The sequence below is a fragment of the Protopterus annectens genome, chromosome 1.part2, assembly GCF_019279795.1.
Source record: "Protopterus annectens isolate FY-2018-M chromosome 1.part2, PAN1.0, whole genome shotgun sequence".
Lineage (NCBI taxonomy): Eukaryota > Metazoa > Chordata > Ceratodontiformes > Protopteridae > Protopterus > Protopterus annectens.
Window position 1 is genome coordinate 1,216,234,467 of NC_056727.1, and position 18,687 is coordinate 1,216,253,153.

General features: G+C 44.5%; 1 protein-coding gene across 1 annotated transcript in view; it reads right to left on the bottom strand.

Annotated features, from left to right (window-relative positions):
* HNRNPR (heterogeneous nuclear ribonucleoprotein R) overlaps positions 1-18,687 on the bottom strand; it is a 1,454,575-nt gene that overhangs the window by 746,163 nt on the left and 689,725 nt on the right. The window contains exons 5-6 of the mRNA XM_044060074.1: positions 1,433-1,451; positions 355-383 (exon numbers count right to left, since the gene is read on the bottom strand). Coding sequence (XP_043916009.1) covers positions 355-383; positions 1,433-1,451 — 48 coding nt within the window. The remainder of the gene's footprint in view (positions 1-354; positions 384-1,432; positions 1,452-18,687) is intronic.

The window sequence follows — 18,687 nt, forward strand, 5'->3', positions numbered from 1 at the left end:
ACAAACACCAGATGCTGTAGTAGAATAACCTTGTTCTCTGCTTGTATGAGGCAGTCGTCCAAGTAAGGATATATCTGTATTCCTCTGTCTGCAGAATCCAATTACTGGTGCAGGCACTTTGCGAAGACCCTGGGCACAGTAGATAAGCCAAAGGGCAGTGCAGAGAATTGGTAGTGCATTGAGCCAGCTTTGAATCTGATGTATCTTCTGCATGTTTGTCTGATTGGGACAGGCAGGTATGCCGCTTTTAGGTCTAAAGTCACAAGCCAAGCCTTCTTCTCCAGCACAGGCAGGAGCGGCTGTAAAGTCAATATTTTGAATTTTGGTATATCCAGATATGTGTTTAGAATAGACAGGTCCAGTACTGGTCTCCAGGCTTTGTCCTTTCTGGGTACCAAGAACAGTCTTGAATAAAATCCTTGTCCCTGCTCTTGCTCTGGTACTTGTTGAATGGCCCTCATGTCCATGAGGGATGAGACTTGTTTTTGTGCCTCTGCCCATTGATTTTTTGGTAGGTCTGGCCAACCGTGTGCCCTTGGCAGGGTATGAAAGTGAAACTTGTAGCCCTGTGACACTGTCTAAAACCCATTTGTCCTGGGTTATGTGCCAATTATGAGAAAAAAGTGCTAGTTTTCCCCCAAAAGGGGCTGCCAGAAGATAAGTGCTTGGCACAGGCAGGGGGAAGTCATTGGGACTGTTTCCTGTAAGGCTGTGATTTGTCTTAACTTTTGGAGGTAGAAGCACCCCATTGTTTAGACCTGTATGAACCTTGGGGCTGGGATATGCCTCTTGGGCGTCTGTATCTGCTCCTTTGTGGTCTGTCTGACACTGGAAAGGACCAATTCTTTGTAGGCCAGTGTCTGCTAAATCTTGGAGGCTGTACCTGTAAGAAATCCTTGACTGTTTGCATAGATTTAGCTTTGTCCTCCATTTACCTTAACACTTCTTCTGCTTTAACACCAAACTAAGTATCATGCTGTAATGGAGCATCTATTAGTTTTGCTTTAACATGATCTGGTAAATTTTGTTCCTTTAACCAAGCATGACAGAACCCGTGACAGCGACCCTGCAGGAGGCCAATCAAAACCACATTGCAAAATATGCTTTCCCACTTGCTCAGCTGCATGCAATAAATCCTGCATTTCTTTGTTTTCTGCACATTCAGAATTTAACATTTTCTGTTTAAGCAGTGACATAACATATTGCTGATATTTTAGCATATGAAACTGGCAATTTAAAGCCCTTATAGCCAAAGTAGCAGAAGTGTAAATCTTTTTCCCCCATCTGTCCAGAGCCCTAGAATCCCTGTCGGAGGGTGTAGGGTTTTTTTGCATTGGAAGCCTTGACCCCTTTGGGGCCCTGAGAAATAGTTTCAGGGTCAGCAGCAGGGTTTTTGAAAAGGAATTTATGAGAGTCAGGGACCCTGTAGTACCTGTCCGGCTTAACACGAGCTGGAGGTAAGGAGTCAGGGGTCAGACTGGACTCTGAAAATACATCTACAATGTCTAACACAGGTAGAATAGCTAGGGGCCTGTGTTGTGGGAGTAAAAGGAAGTCTCTGAGCCTTTTCTTAGACTCTGAATAATCTTTGCTCTCCCAGTGGAAATGTTCCTTCATGATATGCAAGGTTTCCCCAAAAGAGTAATCCTCGGAAGGAGAGGCTGAAGGGATAGATTCTTCAGCATCAGAGTCCTCATAGGGAGGAAGAGAGTATTCCTGATCAGAAGAGGAATCAGAAGAAATGGAAACCTGATTTGAAGATTCATATTCTGTCTTTTGCCTAGGCCTTTTATCAGGAGGGGGATGGGAACCCCTGATCAAAGTAATTAAGTCTTCAGCCATTTTGAGCATCTGATTTTTGGGCATGCAGGCCTGACCATGAGGCTGTTGCACTTGTTTCTTTGTCTTTAAAGGTGCTTTTGTCTTTGCCTTTGTAGCTGGAGTCACTTTAATGAATAACTGAGTAGGTCTGACAACACCCTCAGAAGCAGATGCCTGCTCAGCGGCTCCGGACCAATCTGAGGGAATTGTTTCCGAAGGTCCAATACCTTGAGCTTCCCGCAGCCTAGTCAACTCCACGTGGGAGTCTGTAGTGGCCTGCAAGCCCAAAGTAGCGGGTGTCAGGGGCTGCTAAGGCGCCTCACTGAGGACCAGCGAACTGGCGACTGGCTTAGAGAAAGCCATGTCTGTTTTTGACCTTGGATGCCTGTCCTTTTCTTTTTCTTAGTGTTTCTTGTGAATTCCGGTAGTCGGATGGCTATCCGATGGCATAGTGTAATTAAATCTTCTGCCAAAGTAGTGAAATGCAAAATCGTACAGACGCTTAATAGTGCGTTGGTTAAATCTAGCACAAAACAGACAGCTAGCAATGTTGTGGTCAGGGCCTAGGCAAGGAATACAGTAAGAGTGAGTGTCCTTATGAGGTATTTGCTTCCCACAAGAAATGCAATTAACTTTTTCTGACATCGGTCTGGAGCAAGAAAAAAAGTCATCCCCAACAGGGTACTTAGCTTTTAATGAAGACTTCAGATCTGAAATTCGAACACGAAAATCTCAGGAGTCGGCCGACCGGCACTTGCTAACTGCTTCTGCTTCGGGCACCGTGCAGCAAGAAAGACTGAAGAAAATGGCGGCTGCATCTTTTACACCCCTGGTGCACTGACGTCAGGGAAGAGACGACAGCAACCGATGCTGGACCTAGACTTTGGAATTCAGGCCGACTAAGGGTAGCCTGCCTGCCAGCAGGATAACCCCAAGTGTAATGACTGCAACAATGAAACACGAAGATCATCCAGAGAGTGAAGTACTCTTTCACTGTCCTCCTGTAGGTTAGGGAAGAAGGAAGGTAGGTGGATGGCCTGATTGAGGGACAGGTCATTTACCACCTTTGGAATGAGGGAAGGGTTAGTTCTAAAAGTAACTCTGTCATTGTGGAAAAAATAGGAAAGGAAGAATAGCCATAAGGGCGTGTAGCTCTGATACTCTTCTGGCTGAGGTCAAGGCTACTAGTAGCACAGTTATCCAAGTACACTGTTTTAGGGAGGCTTTGTCTGCTGGCTCAAATGGAAGCATGAGCTTTTCCAGGACACAATTAAGATCCCATGGTAGGGGAGATGGGTTCCTAGGGGCTCTGAGGTGACATATCCCTTTGAGGAAAAGCTTAGCTGGGAGTTTGGATGCTAGAGGCAGATCCAGAGGGTGGCATGCGGAGATTGCAGAAAAGTGAGCTTTAATGGAAGAATAAGCCAAACCTGTCTGCAGTACCTCACAGGTAAGACAGGACTAGAGGGGTCTCGCTTGCAAGTAGGTCCAACTGTCTTTTATGACACCATATAGACAAAGTACAGTTGTGTGCATTTACCATAAATGTAGATGTTAGAGTGTCTTCACTGATGCAGTCATTACATTTGGGTAATCTGCTGGCAGGTTGCCCTCAGTCGGCCTGATTAATAGTCTTGGGTCCTGCATCGGTTGCTGTCCCTTCTTTCATGAAGTCAGGTAGTCAGGGGTATATAAAACATGCAGCCAACACCATTTTATCAGGTTTTCTTGCCCCAGATGCCAGGTGCCCCCCTAATGGGGAGCAAATAAACAAAAACACAAAGATATACCTCCAACAAAAAGCAAATGCACCAAAAAGGCTTTTAAGCATAGTAAAGGAAAGGAGAGGTATAGTCAGAAAAAAACTAGGGGGCTGGAGAGAGGGTAACCAGGACTGCAACAGTGAATACACCAACATCTACATTTATGGTAAGTGTACACAGCTGTACTATGTTCTTCGTGTTTCACTGTTGCAGTCATTACATTTGGGTAGATTCCCAAAGCTATGGTTGGGAGGTGGAGTTTATAGAGCATTAGGGCCAGCTATAAGGCCCTGCAAGCCAGCAATGGCAAAGCCAGATCTGGATTTAGAGAAAATTGGTAAATGAGTGTTTGGTGAAAGTATGTACAGAACTCCAGGTAGCAGCTTCTAGGATATCCCTGCCAGGAACACCTCTGAGAAAGGCTGCAGAAGTAGATACAGCCCTGGTGGACTGATGTGATCCCCTGGGGGGTAGGTCTTCCATAGTGCTTATAGCAGAAATGAATGCAATGGCTTATCCATTTAGAAATGGTTTGTTTTGAAATAGCCTTGCCCTCTCTGACTCTGCAGCAAATGCTACCAGCAATTGTTCAGATTTTCTTCGAGATTTAGTAGTGTCCAAGTAGAATCTTAGTTGTCTGTGCATATCTAAGGAATGCAGAATCTGTTCTCCTTTGTTCTGTGGATAGGGGAAAAAGGTTGGCAAATTAATGGACTGATTAAGAGCAACACTGGAAACCACATTGGGCATGAAGGATGGATTGGTCCTCAGAGATAACCTGTCCGCATGAAAGATAATGAAAGGCTCCACTGCCATAAGCGCCTGTAATTCAGACATCCATCTAGCTGAAGTGATTGCTAAAATGAGGGCTGTTTTCCAAGAATGAAATTTTCAGTCTGCAGTAACAGCTGGCTTGAAAGGAGGCAGTGAGTTTCTCCAAGACAAAGTTAAGGTAAGCAGGGGTAGAAGCTCTCCTGGGTGGTCTCAAGTCTTTTCCCCCTCTGCGATACTGTTTGAGCAGTGGATGAGAGAAGAGGGGTGGTTCTGTGTTATAGTAAGCAGGAATAGCTGAGGCGTGGATTTTAATGGAGGAAAAAGACAGGCCCTTGTGAAGCATCGCAGTTAAGTATTGCAAAATCTGAGGTAAATTGGGCGCTGCTGTGCTCATCCCTAAAGACTGGTTCCAAGCACAGAATCTTTTCCATTTGTCAGCATAAGATTTTCTAGTACTAAGTCTCCTTGCCTCCAAGATGACATCCATCACAGGTTTGCTGAGGGATGATGAGGGTAAATTTAAGTGATTAGCTATGCTGCAAGGTTCAATGTTGGAAGCCGAGGGTGCAGAATTTGGATCTCCTGCCGAGACAGCAGGGAAGGGGTCTGAGGCAGGTGCCATGGAGACATTTGCAACACACTGTGCAGGAGGGGGTACCAGTGTTGGCACAGTCTGGAACAATCAAAATCATCCTTGGTTTGTCCTGTTTGACTTTTAGCAGAACTTTGGAGAGCAGAGGCAGAGGGGTAAAGGCATAGACTGACAAGGTTTTCCAGCTGAAGGACAGAGCATCCACTTTCCAGGCTTGTTTGTGGGGAGTCTTGTGCAAAACTTGTCCAACTGGTAATTCTGGGGGGGGGATGGACAAATAGATCTATGTCTGGGCTCCCCCATTCGCTTATCAACATGTTGAAAATCCGTGGTTCCAGTTTCCACTCATGTGGGTCCATGAGATTTCTGCTTAGTCTGTCTGCCAGTGTATTCAATTTTCCTGGCAGGAATTGAGCTTGTAGATGCACTTGGTAGCTCAAGGCTGTGTTCCATAATGCCATGGCTAGTCTGTAGAGGGGGTAGGAATGTGTACCCCCCCCCCGCTTGTTTATGTACCACATAATCGTGGTGTTGTCAGTCTTTATTATTAGTTGTCCTGGAAGACTGTAGTCCTTGAAGGCTGTCGGGGCATTCTGTACAGCTAACATTTCTTTTTGATTGATATGTAGGTGCATTTGATTTGGGTTCCATTTGCCCTGAATGCACTTCCCTGCCAGGTGAGCCCCCAATGCATAGTCTGATGTATCTGTAGTTAGGGTTTGGGCGGCAGGGCGTAATGTGAAAGGTAGTCCCTTGTTTTGGTGGCAGGCTTCTGCCCACCATTGGAACTCTATAGGTGTAGGCACGGTACGATAGGAATCATTGTTTCCAGGCTGTGACCATGTTGAATCCATAGACTTTTTAGATACCAGTGTAGTTTCCTCATATGCACTCTTGCAAATGGAATTACAAGAATGCAGCAGGCCATGAACCCCAAGGCTTGCAGTATTTGTCTTGCAGATAGCAGGGTTTTTGTGGCCACTTGTTTGAAGTTAGTTACCAAATTAATTTGCTTCTCTGGTGTGAGAAACGCCATCTGGGCAGTTGTATTCAAGCTTGCATCCAGGAATGTAATCTGTTGACAGGGTACCATTTGTAATTTCTTTTTGTTTATGTTGTACCCCAGACAAGTTAGAACCCTTTTTACAAATGCCATATTTAGAAGTATGCCCTAGTTTTCTGCCTGAATTAGACAATCGTCCAGGTATGGGTATATATGAATATTTCTTTGCATGCAAAATTGAATAACTGAAGCCAGGCACTTTGTGAATACCCTGGGAGCAGTAGACAAGTCAAAGGGCAGTGCAGAGAACGGATAATGCAAGTAGCCTGCTTTGAGTGTAGGTATCTTCTGCAAGATTCCCTGATTGGGATGTGCAAGTATGTTTCTTTTAAATCTAGAGTTGCCAACCAGGTGTCTTTGCCTAGCATAGGAAGTAACTGGTGATGAGTCAGCATCTTGAATTTTGGAATCTCCAGAAAGGTGTTTAGAGTAGACGGGTCCAGGACTAGACGCCATGCTTTGTCTTTTCTGGGTACCAGTAAAAGCCTGGAATAGAAACTTTGTCCGTTTTCCTATCCTGGTACCATTTGAATAGCCCCCATGTTTTAGAGACCCTGCCCACTGATTTGGGGGTAGGCCTGGCCACCCATTTGGTGTTGGCAACGTGTGGAAATGAAATCTGAATCCCTGGGACACTATTTAAAAGCCATTTGTCCTGGGTTATGAGCTCCCAGTTCTTTGCATGAAGAGCAATCTTTCCCCCAAAGGGGTGGTTAAAAGATAAGTGATTGGTAATTTTAAAAGCAAGTCATTGAGACTGTTTACTATAGGGGGGTGTCTTGTTATTTCCAGATTTGGAAGTGGAGGCCACCCACTGTTTAGTTCTGAGAGTTCCCTGGGACTGAAACCTGGGGTTTTTGCTGTGCCTGGGTTTGGATTGACAGGATCTGGAAGAGGCTGGAAAGGACCAATTCTTAGTAGGCCAGTGCCTACTAAATCTTGGAGGTTGCACTTATAAGAAATCTTTCAGTTTGCATACATTTAGCTTTATCTTCCATTTTTTTTTAGAACTTCTTCAGCCTTATTGCCAAACAGGCGGTCCTGATTTAAAGGAGCATCCAACAATTTAGCTTTAACATGATTAAAGATTGCTCCTTAAGCCAGGCATGCCTTCCAAGCACAGACCCAGTAACAGCAGCCCTGCAGGAGGCCTCAAGAATCAAAACCACACTGCAATGTACGTTTTCCAACTTGTTCAGCTGAATGCATTAAATTCTGTAAATCTATTTTTCACACAGTCAGGAATCAACATCATTTTCTGTTTAAGCAGTCCAATAATATGCTGTTGATATTTTAGCATATGAAACTGGCAGTTTAAAGCTCTGATCGCCAAGGTTGCAGAAGTATAAACCTTTTTACCCCATCTATCCAGCTCCCTGGAGTCTCTATTAGAAGGGATAGGATTTTTGTCAGTAGAAGCTTTAATGCCCTTGGGTCCCTGAGAAATGGTTTCTGGATCTGCAACAGGATTTTTGAAAAGGAACTTGTGGGACTCAGGAACCCTGTAGTATCTATCAGGTTTACTAGGAGCCGGAGGCAGGGAATTAGGGGCCAAACTGGATTCAGAGAACAGATCAACAATGTCAGTACAGGAGGTATACCCAAAGGCCTATGCTGAGGTAGAAGGAAATCCGTAAAGTCTCTTTTCTGAATCAGAAAATTCCTGGCTTTCCCAGTGGAAATGCTCACTTAAAGTATGTAAAGTTTCCCCAAAAGAAAAATCCTCTGGAGGGGAAGCAGAGGGAATGCAATCCTCTGCATCAGAATCCTCATAAGTAGGTATGGACAAATCCAGGTCATTAGAAGAGTCAGAAGAAACAGAATCCTGATGAGAAGATTCTTAAGCAAGCTCAGCCCTAGGCCTCAGAGGGGGGGGGGGGGGGGTTGACTACCCGATTAGAGTTATTAGATCTTCAGCCATTTTTATCATTTGTTTATTAGGCATAGGGGCCTGAGCATGTGGACTGGGTGTCGATTTTTTAGACATGGATCGAGATTTAGGCCTTAGTAACGAAGGTGTCATTTTAATATGCAAGTCTGTAGGCCAGAATGCACGCTCAGAAGCCGGTGCCTGCAGAGCGGCTCTGGACCCATCCAAGGTAGAAAAGTACAGTTTTGTACCTACCATAAATGTAGATGTTCGAAGATCCACATTGCTGAAAGTCCTTACATATGGGTAGTCCGCTGTCCTCGGTCGGCCCGAATACCAAAGTATAAGGCTGACGTCGGTCAAGGCGCTTAGAACTGACATCAGAACGTCAGGGTACAAAAGCGCATGACCGACGTCATATCCTCAGTCTTTTCTTGCCCCAGATGTCAGAAGGCCCTAAAAAGAAAGGCCAAAACCAAAAGACAGCAAAAAACCAATTAACCACCCCTGCACTAATCCTATTTACAATATTTACAATATTCACAACCCAAACCACACAACCGCCTCTAACTACAGAGGGAAGGAGGAGGGTAAATTGACTGCAGCAATGTGGATCTTGAACATCTACATTTATGGTAGGTACAAAACTGTACTATGTTCTTCATCTCACATTGCTGCAGTCCTTACATATGGGTAGAATCCCAAAGCAGAGGTAAGGGAGGATGGCAAAACTACAAAGCATTAGGAGCTGCCAAAATGCCCTGTAAAATTGCAGTGGCAAAACCAGCCCTAGATTTACAGTAAAGTGGAAGGTGGTAATGCTTAGAGAAAGTATGCACTGAACTCCAAGTAGCTGCCTCCAAAATATCTTTAGTTGCCACCCCGCTTAAAAAAGCTGTAGAAGTGGCAGTAGCCCTAGTGGAATGAGGCCTAATCCCAGCTGGAATCTCCTTACCATGATGGGAATAACAGAAAGCAATACAAAACCCAATCCACTTAGAAATAGTTTGTTTTGAAACAGGCTTGCCCTGAGAACCCAAAGCAAAAGAAACAAATAACTGCTGAGACTGCCTGAACCCTTTAGTTCTGCTCAAATAATATCGCAACTGCCTGTGTATATCCAAAGTGTGCAAAATCTTTTCCCCTTTATTTTGGAGGTTTGCATAAAAAGTAGGCAAATGAATAGTTTGGTTTAAAGCCACACTAGAAACCACTTTAGGCATAAAGGAAGGATTAGTACGCAAAGATACCCTATCCTTATGGAAAATTAAGAAAGGCTCAACCGCCATAAGGGCCTGTAATTCAGAAACCCTTCTTGCAGAGGTAATGGCCAACAAAAAAGCAGTCTTCCATGATAAATATTTCAACTCGGCAGTAGCTGCAGGCTCAAAAGGTTGTAGAGTGAGTTTCTCCAACACAAAATTGAGATCCCAAGCAGGAGTAGGAGCTCTACGTGGGGGTCTTGTATTCTTTGCCCCTCTAAGGAACTGCTTAAACAAAGGATGAGAAAACAATGGTGGGTCACAGTCATAGTGAGCAGAAATTGCTGCAGCATGAACCTTAATAGAGAAGGACAAACCTTTGTCCAGTAACTCAGTAAGATATTGAAGAGCCACACTTAAATTAGGCTTAGAAACATCAAATTCCTTTGCTGTACTCCAAAATAAAAACCTCCTCCATTTATCTGCGTACACTTTCCTTGTACTAGGCCTTCTGGCCTCCAAAATAACATTCAAAACTTGCTGTGGAAGCTGAGACCCTCCAGGGTTTAAAACAGAATATGCCAGGCTGTTAGATGTAGAGAGTGAAGTTTGACATTGAGTAAATGACTGTTCTACTGAGACAGCAGGTGTGGAATCGAAGGCAAAGGCCATGGAGGCTCCTGTACCAGATTTCTCAGTAATGGGTACCAGTGCTGTCGAGGCCAATCTGGAGCTATTAAAATCATCTTTGGCTTGTCCTGTCTGACCTTCAGGAGTACCTTTGGGAGGAGAGGCAGAGGTGGAAAGGCATACACATGAAGATTGCTCCAATTGAATGAGAGAGCATCCACTTTCCAAGCTGTGGGATGAAACCTTTTTGTGCAAAACTTTGGCAGCTGGTAGTTTAGTGGAGAAGCGAACAGATCTATGTCTGGAGTTCCCCATAACACTGTCAATTTCTGAAATACATGAGGATCCAATTTCCACTCGTGGGGATCCATAATTTGTCTGCTCAACACATCTGCTAAGGAGTTCTGTGCTCCCGGCAGAAACCTTGCCTGAAGATTTAGCTGTAAACTGAGAGCAGTCTCCCACAAAATCATTGCTCGTCTGCATAGAGGATAAGAATGCGTTCCCCCTTGCTTGTTGATGTACCACATGACAGTTGTGTTGTCTGTTAGAACCAACACCTGCCCTGGAAGAAGTAAATCCATGAAAGCTATTAATGCAAATTGGACTGCCAACATCTCCTTCAAGTTGATATGTAGATGTTGAAGTCTGGCAGGCCACGTGTCTTGTACCCACTTTCCATTTAGATGAGCTCCCCAAGCTTTGTCTGAGGCATCTGTCGTTAGAATCTGACTCGCCTCTGGCCGGGTCACAGAGAGTCCCTTGTTTAGGTGACATTCCTGAGCCCACCACAAAAATTCCTTTTGAATGCAAGGTATTATCTGAATGACAGTGTCCATATCTTGGCAGTGCTGTGTCCATACATTTTTGAGATACCATTGTAGCTTCCTCATATGCAGTTTGGCATTGGGAAGTACCAGAATACAAGATGCCATGAACCCCAAGGCTTGAAGGACTGTCCTTGCAGTCAGCCTGGACTGATGAGACAATTGATGGAAGTAAAGAGAAAGATTCTTTTGTTTGTCCGGGGTCAAAAGGCCATCTGGGATGCTGTATTCAGTCTCACACCCAGAAAGTACATGTCCTGAGAGGGTACTAGACTGGACTTTATTTCGTTCACAGAATACCCCAGGCATCTTAGCACTGCTATCACATACTGTAAATGATGAAGAAGTTCGCCCTTTCCTTGGGCCAGAATCAGGCAATCGTCCAAATAAGGATAGATCTGTATTCCTCTTAGCCTGAAGAAAGCTATCACTGGAGCCAGAACCTTCGTGAATACTCTGGGCGCAGTAGATAAGCCAAAGGGCAATGCAGAGAACTGATGATGAGAAGTCCCAGCCCGAAAACGCAGATACTTTCTGCAACTGAGCCTGATAGGAACATGAAGGTAAGCCTCCTTGAGATCCAGAGTCACCATCCAGTGATCTTTGCCCAGCAGAGGTAAAAGCTGTTGTAACGTCAACATTTTGAACTTGGGAATGTCTAGATATGTGTTGAGGATAGATAAATCCAAGATTGGTCTCCACGTGTTCCCTTTTTTTGGTACTAGGAACAGGCGAGAATAAAATCCTAGGCCCACTTCTGGCAGAGGGACCGGTTGTATGGCCCCTATTTGAAGTAGCAGAGAAATTTGTTTGTGAGCCTCTAGTCTTTGCTGAGGAGGAACGTCCGGCATGCCTTTGAAAGGAGGCAAGGTATGGAAATAAAACTTGTAACCTCTGTGTATGATATCCAATACCCATTTGTCTTGGGTAATCAAATTCCAATTTTCCTTGAAGAGTGCCAACCTTCCTCCCAAAGGAGCTGCCAGGCAAGAAGGGTCTGGCAGCTGAAAAGGTAGGTCATTGGGCCTGTTTACGAAAGGACTGGCCCCTGCCCTCACCCGAAGATTGTGCAGGAGAACTCCCTGTTCTAGGTCTGAAAGAACTCTGAGCTCTGCCCCTACCACGTCTAGATCTACCCCTAGACTGAGAATCATAAGAAGGATACGTCCACCCCTTAAGCAGGCCAATTCCTACTAAACTTTGGAGGCTGCACTTGCAAAAAAATCTTTAACAGCCTGCATGGACTTAGCCTTGTCTTCCATTTTCTTCAAGACTGACTCCACAGGTGAACCAAACAACACATCAGACTGTAAAGGAGCATCCAAAATCCTTGTCTTAACATGGTCAGATAAAGTCTGATCCCTCAGCCATGCGTGCCTGCGAAGAACTGAACCAGTGGCAGCCACTCTAGACGAGGCCTGTACAGCATCAAAACCACATTGTAAAGAAAGCTTACCCACCTGCTCTGAAACATGCACCAAATCTTGTAATTCTTTACACTCAATGCCTTCCGCCAGAGCATCCACCTTAAACTTCAATTGAGAAAGAAGATAGTTTTGATATTTCAACATATGAAACTGGCAATTCAAAGCCCTCATAGCTAGGGTAGAAGATGTATAGACTTTCTTTCCCCATCTATCCAAAGCTCTGGCCTCTATCTGGAGGAACCAGATTTTTTACAACAGAGGCCTTGACACCCTTAGGTCCCTGACTAACAGTTTCTGGGTCCGCCCTAGGACTCTTATAAAGATATTTATGAGCCTCAGGCACCCTGTAATACCTATCCGGTTTAACAGGAGCAGGAGGCAGAGAATCAGGATTAAGTGAAGCCTCTGCAAACACATCTTCCACAACATCCAGAACAGGAGGTATAGCCAAGGGCCTATGCTGGGGCAAAAGCAAAAATTCCCTAAGCCTTTTCCTGGAATCAGAGAAGTCCTGACCTTCCCACTTAAAATGTTCCCTCATGGAATGAAGAGTCTCTGAAAAAGAAAAATCCTCTGGAGGAGAAGCAGGAGGAGTCGAATCATCTGCATCAGAATCAGAATAAGGAGAGAACTCCTGCAAGTCTTCAGCCGAAGACTCAGAAACATCCGAAGCCTGCTCAAAACTCCCCAACTCTGGCTCCACCCTAGGCCTCTTATCAGGAGGGGGCAAAGAACCTCTAATCAGAGTAATCAAATCTTCTGCCATTTTAAGCATGTGCTTCTTGGGCACAGACCCTGCTGCACTAGGAGTGACACCAACAGAAGCTAAACCTGGCCTGCTTCTGGAAGAAGCCTTGGAAACAGAAGGAGAGGGCCTAACCACCCTAGGAAGGGAGGGGAGTACAGTAACCTGAGAAGCCCCTTCAGCCTGACCTGCCTCCTGAGAGGCCACATCCTGCAATATCAAAGTCTCCCCCTGGGACTCCAGAGAAGCCTCCGTCGGAACCACCGGTTCCACTGACGCCTCTAAAGAACAGACGTCCGGAACGGACGACTCTTCTTGCCTGGGTTTAACTGCTTTGTCTTTGCGCTTCTTAGAAGCGGGCCGGAGAATCCGACGGCATATTATAATTGCACCGCTTCAAGACCAGCCTAGCACAATCTAACCTTCGCTTAATAGTGCGCTTATTGAATCTAGCACAAAAGCGACACCCAACAACGTCGTGCTCAGGCCCCAAACAAGGAATACACAAAGAATGATAATCCCTATGCGGTATCTGTTTCCCACAAGAAATACAGTTATTCACTTTTTCTGACATCCGGTAAAACACTGAGGCAAGAAAAAAACAAAATATTCCCCAACGGGGTACTTAGCCAACTTTGATTCGGTCTGAAACTCCGAACTCGAAAAATTTCAGAACGCCGAACGGCACTTGCAACGCTGCTTCTGCATCGGACCATGCAGCAAAAAAGACTGAGGATATGATGTCAGTCATGCGCTTTTGTACCCTGACGTTCTGATGTCAGTTCTAAGCGCCTTGACCGACGTCACCCTTATACTTTGGTATTCGGGCCGACCGAGGACAGCGGACTACCCATATGTAAGGACTGCAGCAATGTGAGATGAAGATCATCATCCGTGGGTTCCATAGTTGAAGTATCTCGCGGCATACCAGACTGCGAATAGGTCTCGGTAGAGGCCTGCAAATCAGAAGTAGTGGGTATCAGGGGCTGTGAAAAAACCTTACAGAGTACCGGCGAACTGGCTTAGAAGCGTCATCAGCAGTTTTGGACCTCGACAGCCTGTCTTTATCTTTGCATTTTTTCGGAACCCCGGCAGCCAGATGGCTAATCGACATTTCTGGATAATTAAACGGAGAACTGAAATGAGGCAAAAATGTACCGACGACAGACAGTGCGCTGATTAAATAAAGCACAAAACCGACAGTAAGGTACGTCGTGGTCAGGGCCTAGGCAAGGAATACAGTACGAATGAAAATCCTTATGAGGTATTTGCTTTCCACAAGTAATACAATTATTAACTTTTACTGACATCGATAAGGAGCAAGAAAAGGTTTCCCCAACTGGGTACTTAGCTTTAAGTTGAAGACTTCGGTTCTGAAGCTCGAAAACGATAATTTCAGGAGTTGGCCGACCAGCACTTGCTAACTGCTTCGGGCACAGAATGGCAAGAAAGACTGATAAAATGGCATTGGCTGCATGTTTTATACCCCTGATGACCTGACATCATCGAAAGGACAGCAACCGACGCAGGACCCAAGACTTTGTTAATCAGGCCAACTGAGGTCAACCTGCTAGCAGATTACCCAAATGTAATGACTGCAACAGTGAAACACGAAGAACATCCCTTTCCACTTTGAACATTAGGATTTTCTTGTATTTGGTTTCCTTGCCTCCTGCAGGACATTGAGCACGTCTTTGCTGCAAAGGTGTCTGAAGGGGATCAAAATCCTCTCAACCACAGGGTGAGGTGCAGTGACCACCACTGTGGGTGTATCTGGGATCCCTTGTGGTGTGTGAGAAAGTCCACTCTGGGGGGTAACTTGGGGTGATTGCCCTTGGACAACTGTAGAAGTAGGGGGAACCAGGGCTGTGTTGGCCAGTAAGGAGTCACCAACAAGATTTTTGGTCTGTCCTGTTGGCTTTTCAGCAATACTTTTTGGATGAGTGGGAGGGGGGGGGGTGCATATAGATATTTCCCCTTCCAGGAGAATTTGAAGGCATCTGTTGCCAGTGCCTGCGGGTGTGGTATCCTGGTGCAAGCCAGAAAGTTGCCTCTTAATGGAGGAGGCAAACAAGTCTATTTGAGGTGTACTCCACAGGTGGACCAGATCCAGGAAGGTAATCCCTGTGAAGCATCCATTCGTGGTTGTTTGTGATGGTTCTGCTCAGGTAGTCTGCCTGGGAGTTGTGGACAGAAGGGATGCAGACTACCTTCCGAGTCACTCCCTGTGAGGTGGCTAGTTCCCATACTAGAAAGGCTAGTCTGCAAAGTAGGTATGACGTGGTTCTTCCCTTTTTTTTTGAGATACCACAGGACTGTGGTGATGTCTGTGAAAATCTTCAAAGGGCCTTGCTGGAAGTAAGGTAGGAAGGCCCGAAGAGCCAGAATAATTGCCCTCATCTCCCGAACACTGACGTGTTCTACTTTGTGAGGCTATGGCCACAGGCTCTGCACCTTCGATGGCCAAGAGTTGCTCCCCAGCCCAAATCTGAGGCATCTGTGTGCATGACCTGTAGAGGTTGATCGAGTGGGAGACAGTACAGTTGTGTGCACTTACCATAAATGTAGACGGAGTGTATTCACTGTTGTAGTCTTCACTTGTGGGTTATCCCTGCTTGGTAGTCCTCGGCCAGCCCAAATACCAGAGTAAAGGATTTCCCTCCTGCATTGTTTGTCTGGTGTCTGAGACTGACGTCAGGGCTGTAAAATGAGGCAGCCGATACCATTACATCAGTTTTTCTTGCCCCCAATAGGTATGAGCCCCCAAGAAAGAAAAAAAAAGGGTGGGTGGGAGGGAATCAGGACTGCAACAGTGAATACACTCGAACATCTACATTTATGTTAAAGTGTACACAACTGTACTATGTTCTTTGTGTTTCACTGTTGCAGTGATCACTTGTGGGAAGATTCCCAAAGCTGAGAAATAGGGCGGAGGAAGGACGAGAAAGGCTTAAAGCAAGCACCATTTCAAGGAGATGCCAGCATGCCCTGCAGGACTGCAGATGCAAAGTCTGCCCCGATTTTGGAGAAGGTAGCCAGCTGGTAGTGCTTGGTGAATGTGTGAATGGATGTCTAGGTAGCAGCTTATAAAATATCCTTGATTGGAATCCCTCTCTCAAGAAGGCAGTGGAAGTAGAGGCTGCCCTAGAGGAAATGCGATCGGATAGATTTGTGAGGACCTTTTCCATGAAAGGAATAGCAGAAATGGATGAAATGTGAGATCCATTTAGAAATGGATCTGCTTAGAAATGGGTTTCCCCTCTGTTCCACGAGTGAGAAAGATCAGCAGCTAGTCAGATTTCCTGACTGACTTGGTCCTATCCAGGTAACATTGCAATTGTCTGTGCACATCTAGGGTATGCAAAATTCCTTCCCCTTTATTATGGGGGTTGGGAAAGGTAGGGAGATGGATGGCCTGGTTGAGGCTAACATCAGAGATCACCTTAGGCATAAAGGAGGGGATGGTCCTAAGAGACACAGTGTCAGCATGGACAACAATGAAGGGCTCAGTGGCCATAAGGGCCTGAAGCTCAAACTATCATGGCTGAGGTGATGGCCAGCAAGAAGGCAGTTTTCCAAGAAATGTACTTCAGGCCTGCTGAAGCAGCTGGCTCAAAAGGAGACTAAGTAAATTCTTCCTGGACAAAGTTTAGATCCCATACTGGAGCAGGTGGCCTAGGTGGTCTGATGTGGGCAACACCCTTATTTTTTTTATCTTTTATTTTTATTTTACATTTGTTGACCGAGCTATCTTAGCTGGATACATGTCCATTTTCAGTAGAGGCCCGGGGAGAAAAGCTCCACAATAAAAATGGGTTAGTAAAATCAAGTATGTTATACATTCAAATAAGAAATATTATACAAAGAAAAAAACTGGTTCATAAGTATTACTGGCAAAAATACTTTACAATACTGAGAAATCAGCAAGCCAAAAATTTTTTTGTTTTTTGGGAGAATATAAGGGTGAGAAAATAGAGAATAGAAAGTTTTAGTCAAGGTTTGTAAAGAACAGAGCTAATAAGAATTAAGCACAGGATTTAGCTGATTTTAGAAGGTTCAAACACTAATACTATACACTAACCTAGAAAAGGTTTGAGGGGGTGAAAAGGGTAGAGGGAATAATAGTTTAGTCAGGGTTAGTACAAGGACAGAGCCATTGAGACTTAAGCAGAGTTTTAGCTGCTTCTTGAAAGCGGGTAAAGAAATAATAGTGGTGAGTTCATGAGGGAGCTTGTTCCAGATAGATGCAATACAGTTGGCGAACAAACAGTCTCCAGCTTTGTTGTTGGATTTATAGGGTGCTGCTAGTAGCTTTGTAGCGAGCAAGGATGATAGATTTTTATAAGGAGTAATAAGGGTACTAAGTATTGTGGTGTTAGAAGGTTGACAGAAGATTTTGTGGGTGATGGTAAGTTGCTGTAGTCGTATTTGATTTTGTAGTTCCAGCCAACCTAGTTGTTTCAGATTACAGCAATGATGGGTTCTAAAAGGGGCTCCTGTGGCAAATCTTGTAATATTATTATAGGATACTGCTAATTTATTGAAATTAGCTTTTGATAAGTTTGTGAGAATCGGTGAGGCATAAAGAAGGGTAGAGAGTAAGTGTGTTTGAGCTAAAGTACTTCTGGCTAAGGTAGTTAGGAAGGGTTTGAGCCTATAGAGAGCTCCAAGTTTTCTATTGACTGACTTGATGGTTAAGTTAATATGGGCATCGAAGTTGAGATTATGGTCTATTGGGACACCTAAAAGTTTGGTAGTTGAGTCAGGGGATATTATTGTGCCATTGTTTGACATTATATCGAAAGTAAAGGTTAAAGATTTCTGTGATGGGGTAAAAAGTAATAATTTAGTCTTTTTGGGATTTAGTAAGAGGCCATGCTGATAGAACCAGTTTTCAGCTGCTGTGAAGACTTGTTGTTTAGTGGTCTGGAGTATTATTCGGGAGGATGCTGAACATATCAGAGTTGAGTCATCAGCATATTGTATACATATGGATTCAAGAAGGGACATATTTAGTTTGTTAATAAAAATAGAAAAGAGGAGAGGTCCCAGTATTGAGCCTTGTGGCACTCCAATTGTGATGGGAAGAAGAGATGATATTTGATTATCCCAAAGGACTGCTTGTTGTCTGTTATCTAGGTAGGATTTAAACCATTGGCTAGCTTGACTGTCCAAGGCAAATGATTTGAAGATGTTTAGTAAGAGGGAATGGTTGACCATATCAAAGGCCTTAGAGAGGTCTAAGAATAGTGCTGAGGACAGCAGGTTGTTCCGATGTTTATTAATATGGTCTGTGAATGACAAGAGTGCTGTAGTAGTGCTGTGATAGGGTCTAAAACCATGCTGGCAGTCTGCTAATAGGTTGTTTTTGAGAAGATGGTCAAGTAGTTGGCTATGTATGCATCTTTCCAAGATTTTAGCTAATGGAGAAAGTAAGGCTATGGGTCGAAAGTTAGCAAGCTCGATAGAATTACCACCCTTGTGAAGAGGAATGATATGAGAGACTTTCCAGAGGGTTGGAATAAAGCCTTCAGTTATGGTTCGATTAACTAAGATGGAGACTGGAAGGGCAATTGCTTTGGCCGCAATTTGAAGGTATTCAGCTGGGAGGAGATCAGCTGAGGGGGTACAAGGTTTGAGTTTTGTAAGAAGAGTAAAGATGAGATCAGTTGAAACTGGTTGCAGTGTGAAAGAGGGGGGATTTTTGTTGAGGCTATAAGGTGTTGGAGTGAACTGTGGAGATAAATTTGAAGCAAGAGAGGTGACGGTATCTGAGAAAAATTTGTTGAAAGTTTCAGCGATTTGGTTAGGTGTGCTATGAGTGAGGTTAGAAGGAGTGGGTGTTTCAGAGTTGCCTGGATGTAGTAATTGATTGATACTTGTCCAGAATTTTTGAGGATTTTGGCGTTGGGTATGTTGGAATTTACAATAATAATTTCTTTTATCAAGGAATACAAGTTTCTTTGTTGCATT